This window comes from Populus euphratica, unplaced genomic scaffold (genome assembly GCF_000495115.2).
Source record: "Populus euphratica unplaced genomic scaffold, PopEup_1.0 scaffold87.1, whole genome shotgun sequence".
Classification (NCBI taxonomy): Eukaryota; Viridiplantae; Streptophyta; class Magnoliopsida; order Malpighiales; family Salicaceae; genus Populus; species Populus euphratica.
In genome coordinates this window covers 1,246,040-1,268,247 of record NW_011499900.1, presented here as the reverse complement: position 1 = coordinate 1,268,247, position 22,208 = coordinate 1,246,040, and the positions used below count along the sequence as shown (strand labels likewise).

Below are 22,208 nucleotides of genomic sequence, written 5' to 3'. Positions count from 1 at the left end.
CAATACGGGCAAGTCTTCTGTGACATTAACAAGACCAAGCCCAATACCAAGACCAAGACCAAGACCAAGACCAAAGAGCTGGCCTGTCTTTGTACGGAGTCCAGAGTTCGATCTTCTTTCTTCTTGGGCTGCCGCTCCTTCGACACAGCTGCTTCCCTCTCTTTCCTTCAACTGCGCTCACCGCACCAAAATCACTTGCCAGTGCGGTTCGTGATTTTTAGGCTTTCAGTGTAGTTAAACTCTTCAACATGGTAACGATTTCTTCTTCTTTTTCCTGTCATTAAATCTGTGCATTTTTTTTTTTGGTGTAGTTTTTGACATTTTAGTTAGGGTTTCAGGTTCATATTTCTTGAAATCTAATCAACTTTTGATTGCAATTTAAATGGTCAAATAGAGAATAATCGTTAACCTAATTGTTATTTTAGTTGTTAATTTTAGGTACAGGTTTTCAAATTTTCAAAATTTTGAGGACTTTACTCGCTCTTGTTGATTTTTAATAAATATTATACTGTCATTTCCTTTTTGTTTTCTGTTTGAATGATGATTTATGGTGGTTTTATTTTTATGCTTTTTAGGAGGAATTCAGGAGGGCTATCTTGCAGCCTGGGCCTGTTGAAACTTTTGCTCTTAAGACGGTTCAAGAATTTATTAAACCTCAGGTGATTTATCAATTTTTTTATTTATTTCAATATGTTTAGACGAATAAATTTGGAATCCTTTTGTTTTTGGTTTTTTATTAATTCTTAATTGAATGATGATTTTAGAAGCAAACTAAATTGGTGCAAGATGAGAATCAATTGCTGGAGAATATGCTGCGGACATTGCTTCAGGAGCTTGTGGTATGTATTTTTATATACAGATATAGGAATAATTGTGATTTTCTTTTCATGTTGCTTGTTTCTGTTTGTTGAGCTGAGAGATTTTGCCTTTGTTTTTGCTGCAGTCTTCTGCTGCACAGTCGGGGGAGGAAATTATGTTGTCTGGGAAGTCAATTGATGATGACGAAAACTCTCAGGGTCAAATTCCTCGTTTACTAGGTACATGTCAAGCTAATTGTTACTTAGTCCCTCTACGTGTAAGTGTGCACGGGCAGGCCTGAGATTCTGAATAATGCTGTTCTTAATTTGGTAAAGTATTTTACAAGGATCAAAGTCGTGGAAGATGGATATTAATAAAAAGTATGTGATTTCATTGCCGTTTTGGTCTCACTTTTTTCAGTAGTAGAAAATCTTTTTTAGCTGGGAAGATTGAGCATTCCTCTCTGGATGCAGAATATTACATAAATAGTGACCTTAAAATTGGTTTTGTGAGAGTTTTCTTATTGTGTTGGCTTGCTCTGGTTTAGTTGATTGAGAGAATCCATGGAAAATAGAATTGCTTATTTCCGCAAGAGGTTTTTTTCTCTTACCAGTTTTTTCCCTCTTAGAATTGTAAGAAATTGTGGAATTCGCTGTACTTTATTCAGGAATGGGTCTAAGGCAAAATTTGATCTATGTCCAGCTGGCTTACAAATTTGGTGTTTCATTTTGGATTGTCTTTGAACAGCTAAACCAAACAAGAGTAGTCACATAGCTGAACACATATCAACACACTATACAAATGTATGAAGCTATCAGAGTGCTGGTTGATAGAAATTTTTGTCTTTTCTTTATAGAAATTTAATGATTTTAAAATGTAACTTGTTAAACAAAACTCGTACAAAATTGCTCCCAGGCTAGGTTTTGGTGATGGAGCTTGAAAGAGTTTTGCAAATCCTTGAAACTGTCATCTTTGTGATATTCAGATCAACTTTGAGTTAATTTTACTTGTCTCATTCTGTGCTCTAATTACTGCTTGGATTGTGAAAGGATTGATGCAAGAGCTATAGACTTCTGAAGTACAAATGTCTTAGAAAATCCCTCTTTAGCAAACTATTCTTTCTCCAGGACGAGACTCCTAGAAGTTGTTTGAATTTGTAACTGATTTCTGTAGGGAGTGGCCAAGTATCCTACCTGGTGATGGCCTAGTTTTTTTATTTATAATTGTATATTTTAATCAATCTGAAGGACTTCTTTTGGTGGACTTGAATAGAGCTTGAACCAATGATGTAGATGTTGCATGACTTTTTTATTGGGTCTCTGATTCTTGTGGCAGCACCAAGTTGTTTATCTTTTGCACATATCTTATTATCTCATTATTACATTTCAAAGTTCAAACTTCTTTTTGGTGCTACCAGATGTTGTTCTATATCTATGTGAGAGAGAACATATTGAGGGTGGTATGATATTCCAGTTGTTGGAAGATTTGACAGAAATGTCTACAATGAGAAATTGCAAGGATATTTTTGGTTACATAGAGAGTAAGCAAGATATACTTGGAAAGGTATATGCTTTCAAATTGTTCCCAATTTTTGTTTGTCTTCTTATCCATGCCATGATATTGACTGCACTCTCCAACACCAGTCCCGCATATTCTATCTTGACTAACTGTTGTGTTTGTTTTGATGGTTGCTTTGCATATAGCAAGAACTTTTTGCTCGTGGAAAACTTGTAATGTTGAGAACATGCAATCAACTTCTCCGTCGCCTTTCAAAGGTAGTTTGGTCCATCAATATATATAATGCATGCATAAGCATAATTCTTGCACGCAAACTTATACCAACGAAAGAATTTGTATTGGTTTGGCCTGATCACGTTAGAGAGTAAAGGTCTTTATTATGAATTTTGGATGAAGATTTACAACTGTTCTCTTTATTTCATTTAAAAGAATCTGTTCAACAGTGATTTTCAGGTAACGTTCAATGTGGATTTAGCTCTTGATTCAGTTCTTTATTCTTGGCGGGTTTAAGTTATTTTAGATGATCTTTGTAGGTTGGAATTTCATAATGAAGCAAACAGAAGAATGCTCATCCATAGCAATTTGAACAACAAAGTCAGATTTGCCTTTGTCTGAATTAAAATAATACAATTATAAATTCTTCTTTTAATTGTTTTCCCTTCTCCCTTTTTTTTTTGGTTAAAGGAAAATTTGATAGGGGCTACTACCTACTGTCTCATTAACGTTTGATTCTAATATATTAACTTTATAGGCAAATGATGTCGTGTTTTGTGGACGAATTCTTATGTTTCTGGCACACTTTTTTCCACTATCTGAGCGCTCAGGTATGCATTTATTTTCAGCTCTTGTATTTTGATAGAGATTGCTTTTGTTGGATTAATATGTTACTTTGGTTTGCTTAATGGCTGCAGCTGTAAACATTAAAGGAGTTTTCAACACATCAAATGAGACTAAATATGAGAAAGAGCCACCAGCTGGTACATCTTAGCTACAGAAAACTTCAGTGAACTTTGTATTGACATGTGCTGTCCATTACCTCTAACTTTATTGTGGGATTGGATGTACTACTCTTTGTCCTTTTTTTGCAGCCATTTCCCTTGACTTCAACTTCTATAAAACCTTGTGGAGTTTACAGGTAGACCTTGCATCTACAATCGTTGTTAGTTTAGAAAAGGATTGCATTCTCTTTTACCAAAACACATGCTTAACATGCTCTGTCAAAAACTCTCTTACAAAATCTGGGGGTATGTATGTGAGAAACTACTTATCCATGATAATTGATTCAAAGAGGAAACACAAGCATGCATTTTGCTCCTTCTTCTTATGGGGAAAATAAATAAAAGATGCAGGGAAAACAGAAAATTTTAAATTATTTTAATTTGACCTTTTATTCTGTATATCTTAGTTTTTCTTATAAATCTTGTGTATTTAAGAATTTTCTTACGTAGGAATCTTAATACTATTAAAGATTTGTGGTTTATTGAGGAAATTAGAAAATTAATTAAGAGTTCTTTACTATATTCGGTTTGCTTTTCTTATTTGACTTCCCTTTTTTTCTCTTGCTTAGAACTATTAGGATTTTGGTGCCCCTAAAAGGATGACCTATTTTATTTTATCATTAGGAGTTTGGTAGTTGTTTTCCTTTCTCTCTAAGTGGTGTTTTCTTCTGTTTCACTGCTACTTGATCTAATTACTCTGATGAATTTGTCTGCTTGTATTTTCAGGAGTACTTCTGTGACCCTTCCCTTACTCTTTCTCCTATCAAGTGGCAAAAATTCTCATCGAGTTTGATGGTGACCTTTATCTTTCAATGAGTTTTATGTTTTGTCTTTTATTCTACCAAATGCATTACCTTTACAATGAAGATTTTTTAATTTTTGAGATATAGGTTGTCTTGAATTCCTTCGAAGCTCAGCCTTTGAGTGAGGAAGAAGGAGGTGCTAACAATTTGGAGGAAGAGGCAGCAGCATTTAACATAAAGTATCTCACAAGCAGTACACTGATGGGTTTAGAGGTGATAGGTGTTGGAAACCACTGCTGAACAATTTATAAAGAACATCCTGATCTAATGTTTAGCGTATCACTTTTTTTATATTTAATTTTCCAGTTAAAAGATCCAAGTTTTCGTCGCCATATTCTTGTGCAGTGTCTCATACTGTTTGACTACCTTAAGGTAATTACTGCTGGATTATCAAATTAAAGCCTTTTGTGTGCTTCTCATTTATTTATTTAATCTGTTGTCTTCTTTTTCTACACTTGTATTCTTTGTCACTAATTGATTAACTCTTTTTTTTTTTTTTTGGAGGCTCCTGGAAAGAATGACAAAGATTTAACATCTGAAAGCATGGTTAGTGCTGTTTCATTATTGATTTTGTAAGTTATACAAAAACATGCAAATTATGTGCACACATGCACATGAATTGGATGTTTGTGTGCTCATGGATGCAAGATTGATTCATGCTTGTGTTTTGCCCGCTATTTATTTTCATCATTGAAGTTCTGAGATATGCACTTGTTTGAATATTAGGTTCCAGAACATTCTGAAAGCATGAGTTTGATGCTGTTGCATTTCATCAAATTCTCTTGAGATTTCTAGCATCAACGTCCCAAAAAAGTTGAAACATTGAGGGCTTCATGCACGTGTTACTCTTCTCATAGCATATGTTTGAACTGTTTGGCAAGGATGAACTTCTGGAAAGTATCCATTTTTTCTTTATCTTTGCTTTTGTGAAGTTATTAAAGCTTACATGTGGCAGATTCTAGATGTGCCAAGGCATTTCATTGCGCATGTACTTGATAAAATAGGTAGTTAGGGAGACTTAGGTGAAATATGAATGTTTTTCTCTATCCCTTGCTCCCTTTTTAGGAACCTTTTTTTAGGGAAACAAAAACGTATTACCATCATCAAATTCCTGCTTGTTGATAATTCAAAACCAAACAAAGAGAATGATTAGTGCAACCATAACAGCAATCTGAGTAACTCTTGATTACACATTAAGGATGATAATTAGAATGTGAAATGACAATCTTACCATGATAGTTAAATGGCATAATTAACATAACTAATCAAGCTGAGCAGTTACATTCTACTAATCACAATAACAGCAAGAATACTTCCACGGCGAGGTCACAGGTGGTTTGCAAGCAAACTTCTCCATGCACTTCATGTTTGTAAGTACAAAATTGAGAGTGACATTACCTTAGCATGGCGTAAAAGAAAGGAGTGTTTATCTCATTCTCAATTATGATCAATAATTTAGAGAAAGAGAGAGAAAGAAGAGAGGGGACTCCAAATTTGTTAAATGAAAGTGCACAAGCTGTGCTTGAAGAAAACTCCCAAGGTAAGAGTAGCAGTAAAATATATGAAATAAGAGAATGGCTTGGCACATCTTGAGAAAACTTGGGTCGATTCCCTCAATTGAAACAGATTGGTGACACAAGCTTTGAGGCAGAGATCTGCTCGATTTCAACTTTATGTGCTTGCAGTATAGGCATGTTCCTGCCACATGCATTCTCTTGCGTTAAGAATGCCCGGTTCTCCTCACAAACATCTTGCTGATTCTTTCTGCTCTTTACTCGTGCATAATTGGTGCACAACACTACTGCACCATGTGCTCCGAAGAACCTGCATTGTTCTGCAGTCTGTATATAAGAGCATCCTGCTTTCCATCCCTCTTCTCCTTGTGCTCTTTATTTTCCCTTTGAGAGAAAAGGAACTGCTTCATCTAGAACTTCACCCTCCTTGTACAATGTTATATCATTTGTATTCTTGTCTACTGGACTAGACTTGTTTATTATTTTTTACTTGTGAATTATGCATATATGGGATGGATAGAATGACATGATTGCTATGACTGTCTTTGTTCTGCTTGTTCCAGAAAGAAGAAATAAGATCTCGCGAGGAGCATGTTAAAAAATTACTTGAAATGACTCCACCTAATGGGAAAGATTTTCTTCACATGGTTGAGCATATACTAGAACGTGAAAAGAATTGGGTAAGAATATGCTTATTATGTCTCTCTCCCTTTATAGATATCAGATATGCATATCTGTAGCTTATGTTGTGAGATGACCTTTGTTTAGAATAATAACAGTTTTCATTCTTTTAGTTGTGGTGGAAACGTGATGGTTGCCCTCCATTTGAAAAACAGCCAATAGAGAATAAAACAGTCCAAGACGGAGGTAAAAAACGGTATGCAAGTTGGCTGCTTCATTTTTCCTTTCATGCTTGACACTACATACTTTTAGGAATGTGCTCTAAGAAGCAAGCCACTTGATTAGCATTCTGCTGCCCTTCAGAATATTCAAGTTTTTATGCATGGGCTAGTTTTTATTGGATACATATAATTGGTTATAAAGCCGCATCTGCATCACTAATGAAATAATTAGCTAAAGCTTATAACTTTGAAAACTAAACAGCTAATATGAATTCACAAGCTCTGATATGTGGTTCAATATGAAAGTCATTTTGCAGTGGTCTACATTGAAATTTTTTATGGTTGATAAAGTTGTGAACACCTCTACCCTACTTATTTACACCTAGCCCTCTACCCTACTTATTTACACCTAGCTTTCTTTTGTGGATTACAATGTTTTTTTTTTTAAGAAAAACAGTGGAAATGTAGTTTTATAATTGCCTACCCATAATCTCAACCAGAAGTTTGTCTTTTGAACAAGACAATGAGGGGAAAAGTGTGCACAGTGAAAAACATTGAGCCCTGCAATTGGCATCAATTACATGATGGCCCTCCAATTCATTATTTGAAAATCAAATTTAGGACTCCTTTTGTAATTTTTTTTCCTCATTGTATACTTCTTCAACCCTGATGGTTGTTTTTCATTTCTGTTCAAAGTTTACATCTATTATTCTGAAACATGTGTGCTCTTCTTAATCCCCCAGTAGGCCAAGGTGGAGGCTAGGAAATAAAGAACTCTCTCAATTGTGGAAGTGGGCAGATCAGAATCCGGTTGGTCTTATTCACTGATAGAGTTGATGTTTACAATATGCAAACAACTTGTCATATGACCGTCTCCTTGTCCTGTCATGTTTCATTCAACAGCAAAACTCATTGCATTGTGTTCTCGGTATATTGCACTACTGAATTTTTTAATTTATTGCATCTTTGTGGCATGATAAATAGATGGATATTTGTGATCAAAATGCCAAAAAAAGCTCATAATGGTGTGATTGCCTAAATAATTTATAGTTTTTCTTTCCTGTTGTCTTTTTGTGATGTTATTTGATATTGTGCATGTTTAATACTTCTAGATCATCAACTTAATACAGGTTCTTTTTTTTTTTTAAACTTCTCGAGAATGCATGCACTGATCCTCAACGTGTTCGAACTCCTGCTATCACAGATTACTGGAAACCATTGGCAGAAGATGTAAGCACCCTAATATGCTTTTTTAACTTAAATTAATAACCTGATATTTGTTTTTACTTTTCTTTTATACAGATTTTGACATTTCAGCTATCTGAATAAGTTTGTTTCTGTACTAAATTTATAGATGGATCCATCAGCTGGAATAGATGCTGAATATCACCACAAGAATAACCGGGTACGTTTTAGCTCATAGAATTGATGTTAGAACATCATTTTTTTTCTTTGGTAAAACAGAACTTTTTATTCCATCTTTATGGTGGTACTGAGTCGTTTTACTTTTTCAATCATTGTGGTTAGCTGCAAGTAATAATATTAAATGTTACTATCTGATATCACTTGTAATGCTGTAATTAATTATGGAATATATTCTTCTTGGGGCTGAAAAAATAAATTTCTTGAAGATTAAGGGAATCGGTGTAGAATTTTGATATGGATACGATTGAGAAGTAAAATATTCTATAAATTCTGGGGAGCATGAAAGACAAAATATAAATTGCATAATGGGATATAAATAAGGGTATTAGGATGTTGAAGGGATGTTCTTTGGGGAATAGTTCATAACTTGGAGGGGCATTTGAGGGACATTCGCCCGTGCTGCTAAAGACTCCAAGGAGTGGTATAATGATTGGTGTCTTGCCTGTTGCGCCTGACAATTAGGACGCTCATGGTCTTGTGACTAACACATCTTTTTAGTTTCCCTTTAAAAGTGAATACATGGACTCGAGTACAAATGCTCCAATAATTTAATGAAGAGCTGTTTTGTTGGTATCAATCATCCAGCTTAATAAAAGTAAATACATGTGCATGGTTTCGCATGGAATCTGTATAAACATTGGATCATCCACATCTGCTCTGAGCTTTATGGTCAATTGAGTTGCAGGTGACTCTAAGGTTAGTCATGTTAATAAATCATAAGTATCTATTTTTTGAGATATGGACGGGGTAAAGTCATGGATGACCCAAAATTCTTATACTTGCCCAAGTTGTGATGTGTTGAATTTTATGTCAAAGTAGGAACTTATAATGATCTGCTAGCAATAAGCACACACTTCACTGCTCATTTTAGCTCCTTTTAAAGGTAAACTGTGTTGCTGCAAGTTGAATTGTTGTGGCGAGTAGTGTGGATTACTGGCCACAAAAGTTATAATTACTTCTGTTTTCCCAGGTTTATTGCTGGAAAGGTCTCCGTTTCTCTGCCCGGCAGGATTTGGATGGTTTCTCTCGAGTATGATCGTAGCCAATGTTTCTAATGTATTCTTTTTTTTCCCCATAAAATCTTTTGGCTAACAGAATCCATGTGAATTTTGTTGCAGTTTACTGACCATGGTATTGAAGGAGTTGTTCCTTTAGAACTCTTGCCACCAGATGTCCGGTCCAAATACCAAGCTAAACCTAATGACAGGTCTAAACGTGCCAAAAAGGATGAGCCAAAGGGTGCTTTACATCAAGTGGAAGATAATCAGGTATCTGTCTTTAACATAAGCTCTCTATTTCCATATGGAAATGTGAATTTGTAACAATTTATTTGAACTAGTTTATCTTAATAGAAATAAAAGGGTTTTTTCGCTTGCAATCATTTGAGAGAATTGATTTGAGTTGTTGGGGTTCCAAATAGATTGTTTGAACTGCTTGAAGCGTGGGTGTCTGTCTGTCTAAAAAATTGCGGCTTCCTAATGAAATTATAGATTCTTATTTATAACCTGCAATAGGCTGACTTTTTGGAAACTGGACCCCCTCAATATTTTTCATCTGATAAAGCTAAATTATTTCATAAATTATACATGGGCACCAAACATATGATGATTGGCAGAAATGGGTTGACTGTTCTAGTTTTCAGAGCGTGTTTACAGCCACAATATGGTGTCTCATGTTGTAAGGGAATCTTATTAATCAGATTCTGGCACGTGGCCTACTATTTGATGCACACGAGATGAGGTTTTTGGAACAAACTAGGAATGCAGAAAGTTCAAATAATACAGAGAATTACAGGCGGTCTCAAACATCGATTTTTACTGCATTTTGCAGTTTAAAAGTTCACGGGTGAAATCTGAGATGTTCAGAATGTAAAAGATGGCTACCAGTAAATCTCAACTCTTGAGATATGGTACATTAGAGGATGCTAGGGGCATTATGTATTGGTAATCTCTACAAATGTGTTAGGACACTGTTTTCTGGTCTTTAATTAAGTGTCTTTTGCTAGATATCAACACCTGCAAGTGAGATTGACGGTGAAGGAATTAGAACTGATCTTGAATCCTCTGCTGCACCAATGGACACTGATGCCATGGCCGCAACTGGCAGTATTTCACAAAGCGGCACTCCAACACCAGATGAACATCAAAAGCAAGGCTCTGACACGGATGGTGGTCAAGAGGCAGGCCAGTTAGAAGCTGATGCTGAAGCAGAGGCAGGGATGATAGATGGAGAGACAGATGCAGAGGTAGATTTAGAAGCAGTTGGCTGATCATGGAGCGGCTTTTCACTCCCTCAATACTGGGTGTCTCAGTTGCTTTTGCAAAAGAAAGTACCAATAGACTCTGATCTAAATACAGTGGGCTTTGTATTTACGTTGAATCATTACACTTACCAGCTTGTTTAGTCTGATTAGTTCAGCTGCAGCACTTCTCTTCTATTCTTACCAAGCTTTCTTACCTTTACTAAAAGAAAAGGGAAATAGCCAAATTAGAAATTTTAATGTGGCATCCAAAATGCTATTGGTCCTGTCCTTTGATTTTTCGGAGTGAATTCATCAAATAAAAATTGAATTTTTAATGCCTGTAGAGGTATCATTTGTCAGGGGAACTTCTCTTTTGCGATTTAACACAAAAAATAGGGTATCAGGATATGAAGTGGGATCCTGCGGCCTGTTTGATCTCTGCGTCAGGTACCAAATATTGCTCTTCATTTTTGTACTACATCTTCGAAGTTGCTAGGCGAGTCTCTAAGAATTATTTTGTATTTCTATTCAAACTCTCAAATAATTAATTAAATCTAAAAATTTAAATGGTTAGGTAAAGCTCTAAGAATAGTTTATGTTAGTCTTTTTAGCATATTTTTTTCTATAATCACATAATACATCTAAAACTTCATTCCTCTTATACTAGTATTAACTTGAGCATCAACGAAGCTCCCAAGCCTAATAAAACACTTGGAAGCTCCCAAGTCTAACAAAAAAACTTGTTTTGCACACGTTTGTGCTGCTCAAATCCAGTTTTGCCATCCTCCAATATATTCATCAACTATAGAAAAAGGATGATTCTTGAGGGGTTTTAACTGGATCTCATCAAACATGGAGACCAATTACAAGAAATCAAGAAAATTATCTACCCTACTTCAAAGCTATGTCCTTTTTAGTCCAAGCTTTATATCCATGAAAGATGTTTTGTTTGGAGATTGCTAAGGGTTCTAAATGTTACGGCAGGATTCTGAAATTATCTTCGTTGATTCTTTGAATAATAATAAGTGAAGGATTTGAACTCAAAAACGCTCTTCCTTTTCTCTTATTGATAGCACAATTTTGAGTATAGTTAATTGTTTTATATGCTTTGAAATCATGCAATGTTTTCTCTCTCTCTCTCTCTCTCTCTGATTTTTCTTTAATATTGATCCCCAGAATGTTTCCATTGGTATCCCAATGTACAAGGACCTGTATGCATGAAATCAAGTAATAATCATAGAAAAAGGGAGATTCGAATTCAAATTTAATTATATATATGTTGCTATAGAGAAAAGATGTGGCTATCAATTAAGCTAAATGCTTTTACCAATACCAAATTCAGTGAGGTGGAAGATTGAGAGCTAGTCCATTTATAGATACGAAACCCAAAGCAACATCATGCTGATGATTTTTTGTGTGAACTGATGTCTTTCTTCTTTAATTTTGGACATGATAACAATTTATGACGACTTGTCTGGCTCAAAATCGCATGCATTTTCATGGTGAGGACAAAAGGCAAGTAATATCAACTTAAACATCCCATGTTGTTTTGATTTTGAGTGGACTACGAGGAATGGAGGAGGATATAGTGTTTATCCATGTGTTTTTCTTTAAACTTGGATATGGTTTTGTTTGTGGACAATTTATTAAACTCGGAATTTGCTGCATTTTTTCCGGAAAAAGACAAGTCTAGCAATGTCACCGATCTCAAGCCTTTAAATTCATGTGGACTGTAGAGATTGGAAGACAATTCGATTGATGTCACGCATAATCCTAAAAAAATCTAGCCAGATTAGAAATAAGATTATATGTTGTATAATCAATTAATTTTTTTAATTTTTTTAATTTAATTTATTTTTTATAATTAAAATAACTAGTAATTAGTATTTATTAAGTTAAAGTAACTAATAGTAGGTGGTTGATATCTAGTAGGTCAAAGTGGCTAGAAATTGAAACTTATAAAATATTATTTTGATAGATATAAAGATCCTTAAATGCTTAAATAAGTATTTTTGTAAAGAGAGAAAGTAAAATAATATTTTATAGAGATAAATATTAAAATCATGTATATAAAAAATATTAAGAATAAGGAGATTATAAACCTTAATTTTAGAGGACTCAAAAAATATTTATAGTCAATGAATCTTGTTTTTTTATGAAGAGATTGTGATGAAGTGTAATTTTATCTTAATAGCATTTCTTATATATATAATGACAATGGATAAATATCTCTTATATAAACATTAATAAAATAAAAAATTAGATTAATAAAAAATATCTTAAAAAAATATTAGGTTTAGACGAGTTGGCTAAGCATGTTATGGATGAAAAATAAGCTTGAATACATTGTCTAGACTCATGGTAGATAAGCTCTGGCATGCGCCCGACCCCATAAAAAGTGTTAGCCTAGACCTCAGCATAGGTGCTAGGCATGCTAGCACCTAAGGTATTTGGGTGTTGGATCCTCTGTTTTTTAAATGATTAGTCTCCGAGTAGTACCTATCACACAAGAAAATTCAAATTTATAGCCAAAATATTCAAGTTTAATTGTGGATTTACAGTGGCTAATCAAAGTTGATGATGATGCAAATTAATTATGATTGATACCAGATTTAATTTTTTAATTTATAACTTCTAAAATCTACTATAAAAAAAATGGTGAAAAAAGAGTTTTACATAAGAATTTTTTTTTATATAGATTTTACACATTCTTCCTTGCCTTAGTTCTAATATTTTTCTTTTCACTTTAAACTTTGATTTTCTTTTAAAATCTAGAGTTTAGATTCACTTTGTTAAAAGATTTCAATGAATGTAAGGACCTGAATAGTCTATTTTAAAAGCATTTTTTTCACAAACTTGAACAATTTTTTTTATCTAAAAAACTTTAGATTTATGGCTTAAAAAAATCAGGTTTAATTCTGGATTTATATTTATAGTAGCTAATCAAAATTGATAATGATATAAATTATTTCTAGTTGTTATTAGAATTAATTCTTTAACTTGTTAAATTTTAAAATCTACTATAAATAGAGGATAGAGAGAGAGTTTCACATAATTTTTTTCTCTCTAGTTTTACACATTGTTCCTCACCTTAATTTTAGTGTGTTTTTAATCTCATTTTATATATTGGTTTTCCTCTTAGATCCAAAGTTTATTTTCATTTTATTGAAAGGTTATTAAGTCCATTTACTTCAATTCAAAAGTTTTATTTAGAATTGCATCTCCACTAAGATGATATTGTTGTAATCTTGAGAAGAAGATTATTACAAATATTTTACTTGGAGCATCGAATCCTTAAGGATAAATTATTTATCTTTGACAATAATAAATTTTTTATTATTTTAATATATTTCAATAACAAATATCCTTTTTAGTTTTAATTCAGATATATATAATTTATATTATTAATACGAAGGATTTTTGATCTGATATCAATTACAAGTTTGAATAGATATTTAATATATATGCTAAAATCATATTATTGTATTTGTGTTAAAAACATGTTTGCTATAATATTTTTTAAATATTTATAGATTTAAATTTATATAAACTCTAATCTAATATTATTTTTTTAAAAAAATTGTATTTTTAAATTTATGGTAATGAAAAGAATTACTCTAATATTAAGCAATAAAACACGAACCCTAATTACTATGTTGGAGAAATAAATTTCAAGAATCCAACAATGGATAATATCACAAAGTGGTAGTGACAAGGATAAATGCTCAAACGCAGCACAATGAATGAACATCAGGCTTTGGAGGAACATTTCACCTGGACACCACCAAATAAATATTAGTCGGTGCCATTTCGGTCCAATCCTAATTTTCTTACAGCAACCTGGCACAATTTGCATCATCATCATCATACAAGTCCCCGGAGTTTGCCCTAACCTCCATACCACACTTACTGCAGAAGCCCTGTGGCTCTCGTCTTCTTGTACTAAAGGCACCTCACCCATCCTTGACACCAACTAACACTGTACTAGATCCCTGCTCAATGCAACGTGTCAATATCAAAGACATTGCATGTTGCCACTTGTCCCCCCAAAAACCCATCAGGGAAGAGATACGTGGGGTCCCTGGAAAGCATCCACGCGGCTAGCCACGTCCACCATTGCAGGTAGAGAGCCGTGGCCTCTTATTCAAAAAGAAGGGTATTTTAACTATTTTTGCTCGAGAAAGGAAAAGTCTTCAAAGGGGATTACTTTACTTGGACGCATCACAAGCAGAACACCAGGACCATGATTTCTAATTTGGTGGGTCCAGATTCTGATACGTGGACCAATGAGAGTACAGATTTTGATGGAGGTTCTCAGCCACAAATCTCAACTTAAGTTTTCAGCCACTACTCACTTTCTCTCTCTACACAAGTTAGCTTCACTTTCTCTCTCCCTACTCTGCAAACTATATTACTATAAGGTGCTGCAAAGGATAACAGGGCCGCCTCTGTTTTGCATCTAGCGAAAAGCACTAATCTTTTTCCAAGGCAACAAAAACCTCCATCAAAGTTTGTATTTTTTATAGTTTCTTTGCTGCTCTTATCATCTGGACTGGTTCATTTCTCTATATTAGCAACTGGGTCTTGGTCATTCTCTTAATCAAAACCCACCACCCAACAATCTCAAGGTTTTTTTCTTCTTCTTTTGATGCTTGTGTATATTTAGTTCGGTTTATAGTGTCAAAGTTTTAGTCTTTGGCTTGTGAGATATGTATGCATGTTGTGATGAATATGTGTTTGTGTGTGATTACTTTTGTTTGATTTTCATAATTTTTCTCTTTGTTTTGTTGATTGTATTTATATGATTCTTACTCATGATTTGAAGTTTGAATTCTTTAGTATAATTACTTTAAGCCTGTTCAATTTGTTTCTTTAAGCCTCTTCAATTTGTTGGTGGATTATTATTTTTTTGTTGGGGTCTTTGGGTTGATTTTTATGCTATGTGGTCTTGGTTGTTCTGTTTGGTTGATAAATTATGATACTTTGTCTATGTATTGATATTCTATCGGTTTTTAAGTTTTTGGTTGGTGGGAAGTGAAAGGAACTGGAATAATCAAAATCATTAATTGCAGTTCACTTGCTTATTTCTAGTTTTAAGGTAGAACCTGCAGCTCCACTTAACTGATGAAGTTAAAGATTCAGGCTTGTATTGTATGATAAAACAAGTTCTTCGCAATTGTGATTTTGTTCAAAATCGTGGATTTAGTAATAAAATTAGGTGTACTCTTTGATATTGAATTAGATATGAACTGTTTGTATTGCTTGGCTTTTCTACTTTTATTAGATTTTTTTTTTTGTTTTTATGGTACCTTTTTTGACAAATGGGGATTGTTTTCTTTTCTTTTTTCTGCAGATAAAATCTCATGGAGTGGTATTCTGGAAGTGGTATTGATGATTTTGTGGTTCCAGAGGATCGAGAAGTATATGATAGGCTTCCATCACCAGAGAGTTGGTCGAAATGGTGTGCAGATGCATCAGAAAGTCATGAGTTTTCTAACAAACGCTTTCTTATGGATTCAAAATTGACTGGGGAAGAACTCAAATTCAATGGTGAAATTTCTAGCAAAGAAGTTGAAAGTTTCTACAATGTTAAAGATCAGTCTAGTGGTTCAAGCATCAGTGGAAGATTATCTGAAGAGTCACTTCCCCAAACTGCTCTTTCATGTGACCAGCCAGATTACCAGCTTGATGATCTTTCAGAAATCGAACAACTGGATGAATTTTTCCTGTACAAGCGTAACTTCTGGGATTAATTTAATGCCTTTAAGAAATCATGTAGAATCAAATGTTCTGTAGCTTGTCATATTGATTAGCAGCATGCTTGGACACCCCATGGAAATCGAATGCTCCCGTAGTTGTGTGCGCTAAAACACTACTATCCATCATGAAAAAATGGTTAGAATTCCTGGTTCCTACAAATGGATTATACCAGTATTTGCGGTGATGGCACCTATCTTTGTGCCGCCTTCATTATATGACAATCTCTTGTGCCTGCAGCGCTACATGTGACATAATAGAGCCATTCAATATCCATGGGGTGCCCAACATCTCCCTACATGTGGTTGTTATTTCTATCAAATATGATGCTTCCTTATTAATCTTATTAATCTTTTCTCATTTCCATTTGTTGCAGGAGTTCCTTTCTTGAGGATCTACCCAGGAATGAAAATCTTAATGGCTCGTTTTGCTTTTCTGCTGAAGCAGATTGTGGCATGGCATCTGCTGACAATTGCTTCACAGACACAATGTCAGATTTGCAAAGTATCTCAAATGATGCACATGGCATGGGAAGCTCAAAGTATCTCAAAACACATGCATTTTCTCCATCATTAAGTTGGGAGGAAGGTGAAGTTGCTGCCTCACACTTCAATCCATGCAACTCAGACCAAAAGGATTTGGCATCGGTAAAGGTGAGATTTTCAATCTCTTTATTACCTTTAATTCAATGATTGACCATATATTTTTCACAAATTTCCTATAATGAAATTCATGGTTCATACTAAATCTTTGATAAGCTTTAAAGACCCTAGCCCTGCCCTGTTGCCTGTACTTGTTTCTTGGATGAAGAGAGGGTTTTATTGTTGTAGGTATACATGCATATGCACATTTTTTTTTATTCACTGTGGACCTAGCACAATTTAATCCATAGTTCTGTATGAGCTCCTTGATTTGGGTTTAGAAAAAATATTGGTTTTTTTTTTTTTTCCGGTTTCCTTTGCCTATCTTAACAATAATATTGACGAGGTTCTTTCATTTCTTGCTTATGAGGATATCCATTTTAATCATTATAGGAGGACTTCTTTTACTCTCGTCTTTGGCAACACAGAGAATTCAGCTCTGCTTGTTCCTGGGATACATTCTGTGTAAAATTTGTTTGTTGTATCATGAACATAGAGTGCGTTTAAATCCACAAGGGTGGAGTCTAATTTCATGCACCTATCATGGACATATTTGGGCGAAACATCATCAAAGAAACCACAGGCACGTGGAATTAGGCTCCAGCCTTGTTTAGACCTGACCTAGATTTTGTTGTTTGTTGTCACACCAGTGTCTCCAGACATGAAAATTAGACACAATCACCTGCAAATTATGCCGAATGGGGCAGTCAAGGCCTCAGTGTCTTAGGCCTGCCACTATCTCAGCTAATTGTGATATAAATACTCATTGGTTATGACCATAGCATACTTTCTATATTCTTTTGGAAATTTTATTTCATCAAGTTTTTGTATGAGTCAACATTTGTTTCATCATGTATTGTTTGCCCATATAATGGTACTAGCTATATTTATACACTTGGCTTATATTTCCTTCAAGAAACTCCTTTCTCAAAACATTTTTGGCCTACATCGACTCCAAACACCCATGCCATTGGACAGTTGGTTGAATTTCTAAAAACGTTTTCTGGTGTAGTCTGGAAAATTAATAACCTTTCCCTTTTTTGCATAACAGTAGATCTTAGTTAGCATTCTGCTTTCATCTATATACACATACTACCTGTGACGAATAGCAAGAGAGTTGAGAGAAATGCAAGAACAGATGCCTATTGGTTCCAATGAAGATTTTTAGTTTATGAGACTTGCAAGTTCAACTAATCATGGTAATGTTTTTTCAAGGCATCGCTGGTTAATGTCTTGGTCCCTTCTGAGCATGATAGTATGATTGGACTTGTTGACGAGAAATCATCTCTTCAACAATCTGCGCTACAGGAGCTAGAAATGGTTATGGCCCAGGTATAACACAACATCCTAAGAGCACCCTTTTTTTAACAAGCAAAACCATATCCTAATGATTTATTTTTTCTTTTCAGTTAAATGATAAGACTAGAATTTGCTTTCGTGATGCCTTGTACCGGCTAGCCAGCAATTCAAAGCAACATCCAATAAAACAGGACCAAAATGGAGACCTGTACATGGAAACACTGGGTACCGGTGAAGATGAGAAAATGGGGTACTTGCACAATATTTGCCTAATGCTTATAATCTTTCTATGCTATCCCACTTCTCTTTTTTTTTAATTAGAATGCTTATCTCATTATAATTTAAGGCCTTAATATTTTAAGGTTGTTCTCTTAAAACTGATTGCTGTCAAGTACTGACAATCAAAATAGAAGTATATCTGGAAATGGGTTGATGACCAGAGCTCTTATCTCTGTTAGTCTCCAACTGATCCTGAGATTTTGTTATGTATAGCTATTAACCCGGTAAGCGTACCCTGAACTTTTTTGGTAAATGGTTGGCATTATCTATCTTCACATATACTACTTTCATGTCGCTCTCATATCAATTAGGATTCAACATTAGCAACTGGAAGTAATTACATAAACTGACAACTCCCATGTAAATCTCTTCAAACAAAAACAAATGCATCACATCAGTGGTATTTGGGTGATCAAGCATCTGTTGAGTTCCATTTACTTCACTGCATATGTCCTTGTATAATGCATTGATAATCGAGCTATCTTGATAAGAAAGTGAGCTTCATGTTCAGGTCTGGTGGAAAGACAGCAATCGAAATGGAGACCAACGCCATTGACAGAACCATTGCAAATCTCATGTTCAGTAAGATGGACCTAAACATGCGAGATTTTCCTGTCTCAGCACCAGTAAATTCCAAGCAAGGAATTTCCAGAGAAACAAAACCTCTAAATTGCCGCTGGAATGAGCCTCAAGTCCACGATCTCCCTTCCTATCCAAGTTTCCGAGGTGATGCTGAGGTTCCAATCCTTGGTCATGGATATCGACAGATAAGAGCAAATCCAGGCAAGCATACGTGAAGAAATCCTGAGAGAAGATTTTCTAAGTTTATAGTAATGTTTTTCAAAAGTAGGTCGAAGCCAACAATCCTTGAATAAGTATTGTACTCATCTAAAAAAGCTTGAAAGATCCTCTTGAAGTGCTTATCTCATATGTATATACCAGAGATTTATGTATAATTAGTATGCATGGTTAGGTGCTAGGTCGGATAACTTGCTGCATCCACTCAGCTCAGTTTTGGTAGGTGCATATACAGATGGATTCAGTAAGCAGTGACATACAAGCTAATGCATTTGTTGTTCTTGTTTACTCTCAGTCCAGCAAATCAGTACTGATCCATGTCTTTGAGACTTGTCCGTCTTCTTCACTGCATGCTGTGAATATCCATTTGTCTTCAACTTAAGTTCTATTGGCTTTCAATGAGATGTTCGAATTCAAGATTTTTTAACGGAAGGACATCGATTTGTTAACGGCCGGAATCATCCTCTTGTTTTTTCTCCCCTCGGCTCAGGAAAACAATACGAAAAGAACAGACATTTCAAAAGCTTTTTTTCCATCAAGGAAACTCTCTTTCTTTTTTCTTTTTACATTTTAAATTTATTTTGACTTCTGTTTTTTGGTGAATTTATTAATGCAATTGTCAACCATAAGGTCAGCTAAACCAAAAAATAATAAGAATAAAAACAAAAATCCTGAGGGTAACTGTATAGATGATAAAAAGCAACAGAGTAATGGTGCAATTAGCCTTTATTATTATTATTATTATTATTTTTGATGTTGACAACAAACCCATTGATTTGCAGTTTAGCACATGTTATTAATTATTGTTTTTTACTTTCTTCTTTATTTTATTTTTAATTTATCCAATGCTTCAATGCAAAATTTCCCGAATATTAACAAAACTCAAGTTATACTTGATGAAAATGTTAATTATAATAATTTATTTTGGAAAAAAATAAAATAATATTTTTTTAATAAAAATTATTAATCTAACTTTATCGAGAAACCATAAACCTGAATTTTTTTTTTCGAGTTCTTCCTCGAATTTGGCAGCTATCCTCTAATTAACATGGATGCAACTTCTTTTTTATTTATTTTAAATTAGGGTAGAATTAGAGATATATTTGGAAAAATCAACTAACAAATAAAAGTTTTACCAATTCATCATTCAATTATATGTCATAAATTAACAAATATATTGATAATTTCGCTGGCAAGAGCCGCAAAGTTTTCAAGTTGTTCAGCTAAAAGAACTACCAGATTAGCCTATTTATTCAATGGCTTCAAGAAAGCATCAGATCTTTGCCAGCAGTCGATCCAAGAACAACAACTATCAAACTATCTTTAGGGTAATTACAGAACTAGAAATTTTTAACCATAAATCAAATGTAATATAAGAACAAGGAACTGAAGAAAGTCTCGACTCTTCCTTGCGGAAATACATAGAAAATTAAGAACAAACCACCTTAGTTGAACGTGCATGCCTCAACTCTATTCTTCTTATATATGCACCACCGCCACCGCCACTAAGCCTACCAAATTAAGCCCACCAAGGACTTGCAAGCCTCCATCATGCCAACCCCACCATCAACCCCACCATATCCTCTCACGCCGGTACAGACTCGGCCCCGGTCGCCATCGACCTTTCCATCACCCCCAACCTCCCCATCTTCTGGAATGACAAACCCAACGTCTCCAACCCAGCCTGCTATCTCCCTCCATCAACCAAATGGCAAGAAGGGTTCTTCAAAGCACAATAAGATATTCCGCCGTGTCCGGGCTGTTTTCCGGTCATTCCCTATCATCACTCCAGCATGCAAGATCCCCGTCTCGCTCCACGGAAACCGCCTCCATGACGGGCACGTTGGTGGGACCCGCATGACCGGAACCCTGTTTGGGCATCGGAAAGCTAGGGTTAGTCTTGCCATCCAAGAAAGCCCCGGGTCCCTGCCTATTTTATTGCTTGAACTCACAATTCCCACAGGAAAACTCCTCCAAGATATGGGAGTGGGGCTTGTTAGGATTGCCTTAGAATGTGAGAAGAAGGCAAATGATAAGACCAAGATTGAGGACGAGCCGATATGGACATTGTTTTGTAATGGTAGGAAGTGTGGTTATGCGGTCAAGAGAGAGCCAACCGATGAAGATTTAAATGTAATGCAAACCTTACGTGTTGTTTCAATGGGAGCTGGTGTAATACCTACCGGAGATGGAGCAGATCAGCCTGCAGATGGAGAATTAACGTACATGCGGGCATTCTTTGAACGTGTGGCAGGGTCCAAAGACTCAGAGACCTATTATATGTTGAATCCTGATGGAAACAACGGACCAGAACTAAGCTTATTCTTCGTCAGGCTTTGATCAGAAAGGTAAGGCAATTTTTGTGGACTAATTCTAACGATTGAGATTAATACCTCCTGATCCTTCTGCTGAAGGTTTATAGAGTTGATCTTTTGCAAATGAATTGGTAAGTTATGAAACTGTCGATGGAGGTTATGGGAAAAGTTCGAGAGCAAGAGAATTGAGTGCATGCAAGACAAAATCTTCTGCTGTCGGATTTGAGGGTGGCCTGGTTTCTGGGGGAGGAAGGGCTGACTTTGTTTAATTTGGGTGATTATTTTCAGAGAATGTTTTTTTTTTTTTGGTTACATTACTTATAGGGACTTAATTTTAGGGTTGATGGGAAGTGAAAATCCCAGTAGAGATCTTGTCATGCCCTTTGAAAAAAGGCAGAAACAACCATGTAAAACTTGATTGTACGTAACACATTAACTGATCATCATTTCATGAGAGTAAATGTAAAGAACAATGGAAGAAAAGTGCAGAGTCGCACTCCAATTAAATAATTAATTGTATGTGTTAAAACTGCTAACTCTTGCAGAGACTATGGATTAATGGGGCTTGCATGCATCTCTCAAAGCAACTTTAGACTGACTGATATGATCTTAATTTTCTGATTTGATAGTTTTACTATCAATTATATTTGTGTGCATTTATACTTCCATAGATACGAGAATGCCTAATTGTAGTTGATAGTAATTGTCAATTGAGCTAGATCAAAAGTTTAAGAACTATATTAAATAGTGAGATAATCCTTAGACTGTTAATAGGGTTAATGATGTTTATTAGAATTATCACATATACAAGGAATATTGCCGCAAATAATCGTTTGTTGGTATGGATATGATTGTTTTTTAAATAGTTTTTGTATTAAAATATATGTTAATAATATTTTTTTACTTTTTAAAAATTATTTTTGATATTAGTATATCAAGATAATTTAAAAATATTAATTTAAAATAAAAAAAAATTAAT

General features: G+C 34.7%; 3 protein-coding genes across 3 annotated transcripts; all 3 read left to right on the top strand.

Annotated features, from left to right (window-relative positions):
• Positions 1-74: 74 nt before the first annotated feature.
• Positions 75-10,490, top strand: LOC105132732 (THO complex subunit 1-like). The gene is made up of 21 exons (XM_011036399.1): positions 75-251; positions 576-659; positions 765-839; positions 944-1,037; positions 2,216-2,361; positions 2,502-2,573; positions 3,068-3,140; positions 3,228-3,293; positions 3,405-3,451; positions 4,041-4,109; positions 4,205-4,330; positions 4,424-4,489; positions 4,622-4,663; positions 6,195-6,311; positions 6,426-6,508; positions 7,217-7,283; positions 7,632-7,703; positions 7,828-7,878; positions 8,869-8,928; positions 9,017-9,166; positions 9,904-10,490. Exons 1-21 carry the CDS (start codon positions 249-251, stop codon positions 10,165-10,167), a joined length of 1,827 nt encoding a protein of 608 aa, XP_011034701.1. The 5' UTR covers positions 75-248; the 3' UTR covers positions 10,168-10,490.
• A 4,030-nt stretch (positions 10,491-14,520) lies between these two features.
• LOC105132731 (uncharacterized) lies at positions 14,521-19,313 on the top strand. The gene is made up of 6 exons (XM_011036398.1): positions 14,521-14,768; positions 15,494-15,868; positions 16,274-16,550; positions 17,754-17,870; positions 17,948-18,087; positions 18,628-19,313. The coding sequence occupies exons 2-6, from the start codon at positions 15,504-15,506 to the stop codon at positions 18,911-18,913; spliced, it is 1,185 nt and encodes a 394-aa protein (XP_011034700.1). The 5' UTR covers positions 14,521-14,768; positions 15,494-15,503; the 3' UTR covers positions 18,914-19,313.
• Positions 19,314-20,465: 1,152 nt separating this feature from the next.
• On the top strand, positions 20,466-21,254 carry LOC105132761 (protein MIZU-KUSSEI 1-like). Its single transcript, XM_011036428.1, has one exon. It carries the CDS (start codon positions 20,466-20,468, stop codon positions 21,252-21,254), a length of 789 nt encoding a protein of 262 aa, XP_011034730.1.
• Positions 21,255-22,208: the final 954 nt, after the last annotated feature.

What these genes read in the sequence shown, in the direction of transcription:
- LOC105132731 (XM_011036398.1), top strand. Translation starts at nt 15,504, where the DNA reads ATGGAGTGGTATTCTGGAAGTGGTATTGATGATTTTGTGGTTCCAGAG. An exon ending in TAGAAATGGTTATGGCCCAG is followed by an intron (nt 17,871 to 17,947) that starts GTATAACACAAC and finishes TTTTCTTTTCAG; the next exon opens with TTAAATGATAAGACTAGAAT. An exon ending in GGTGAAGATGAGAAAATGGG is followed by an intron (nt 18,088 to 18,627) that starts GTACTTGCACAA and finishes CTTCATGTTCAG; the next exon opens with GTCTGGTGGAAAGACAGCAA.
- LOC105132732 (XM_011036399.1), top strand. An exon ending in CAAGACGGAGGTAAAAAACG is followed by an intron (nt 6,509 to 7,216) that starts GTATGCAAGTTG and finishes TTAATCCCCCAG; the next exon opens with TAGGCCAAGGTGGAGGCTAG. An exon ending in ATTTGGATGGTTTCTCTCGA is followed by an intron (nt 8,929 to 9,016) that starts GTATGATCGTAG and finishes ATTTTGTTGCAG; the next exon opens with TTTACTGACCATGGTATTGA.
- LOC105132761 (XM_011036428.1), top strand. Translation starts at nt 20,466, where the DNA reads ATGCCAACCCCACCATCAACCCCACCATATCCTCTCACGCCGGTACAG.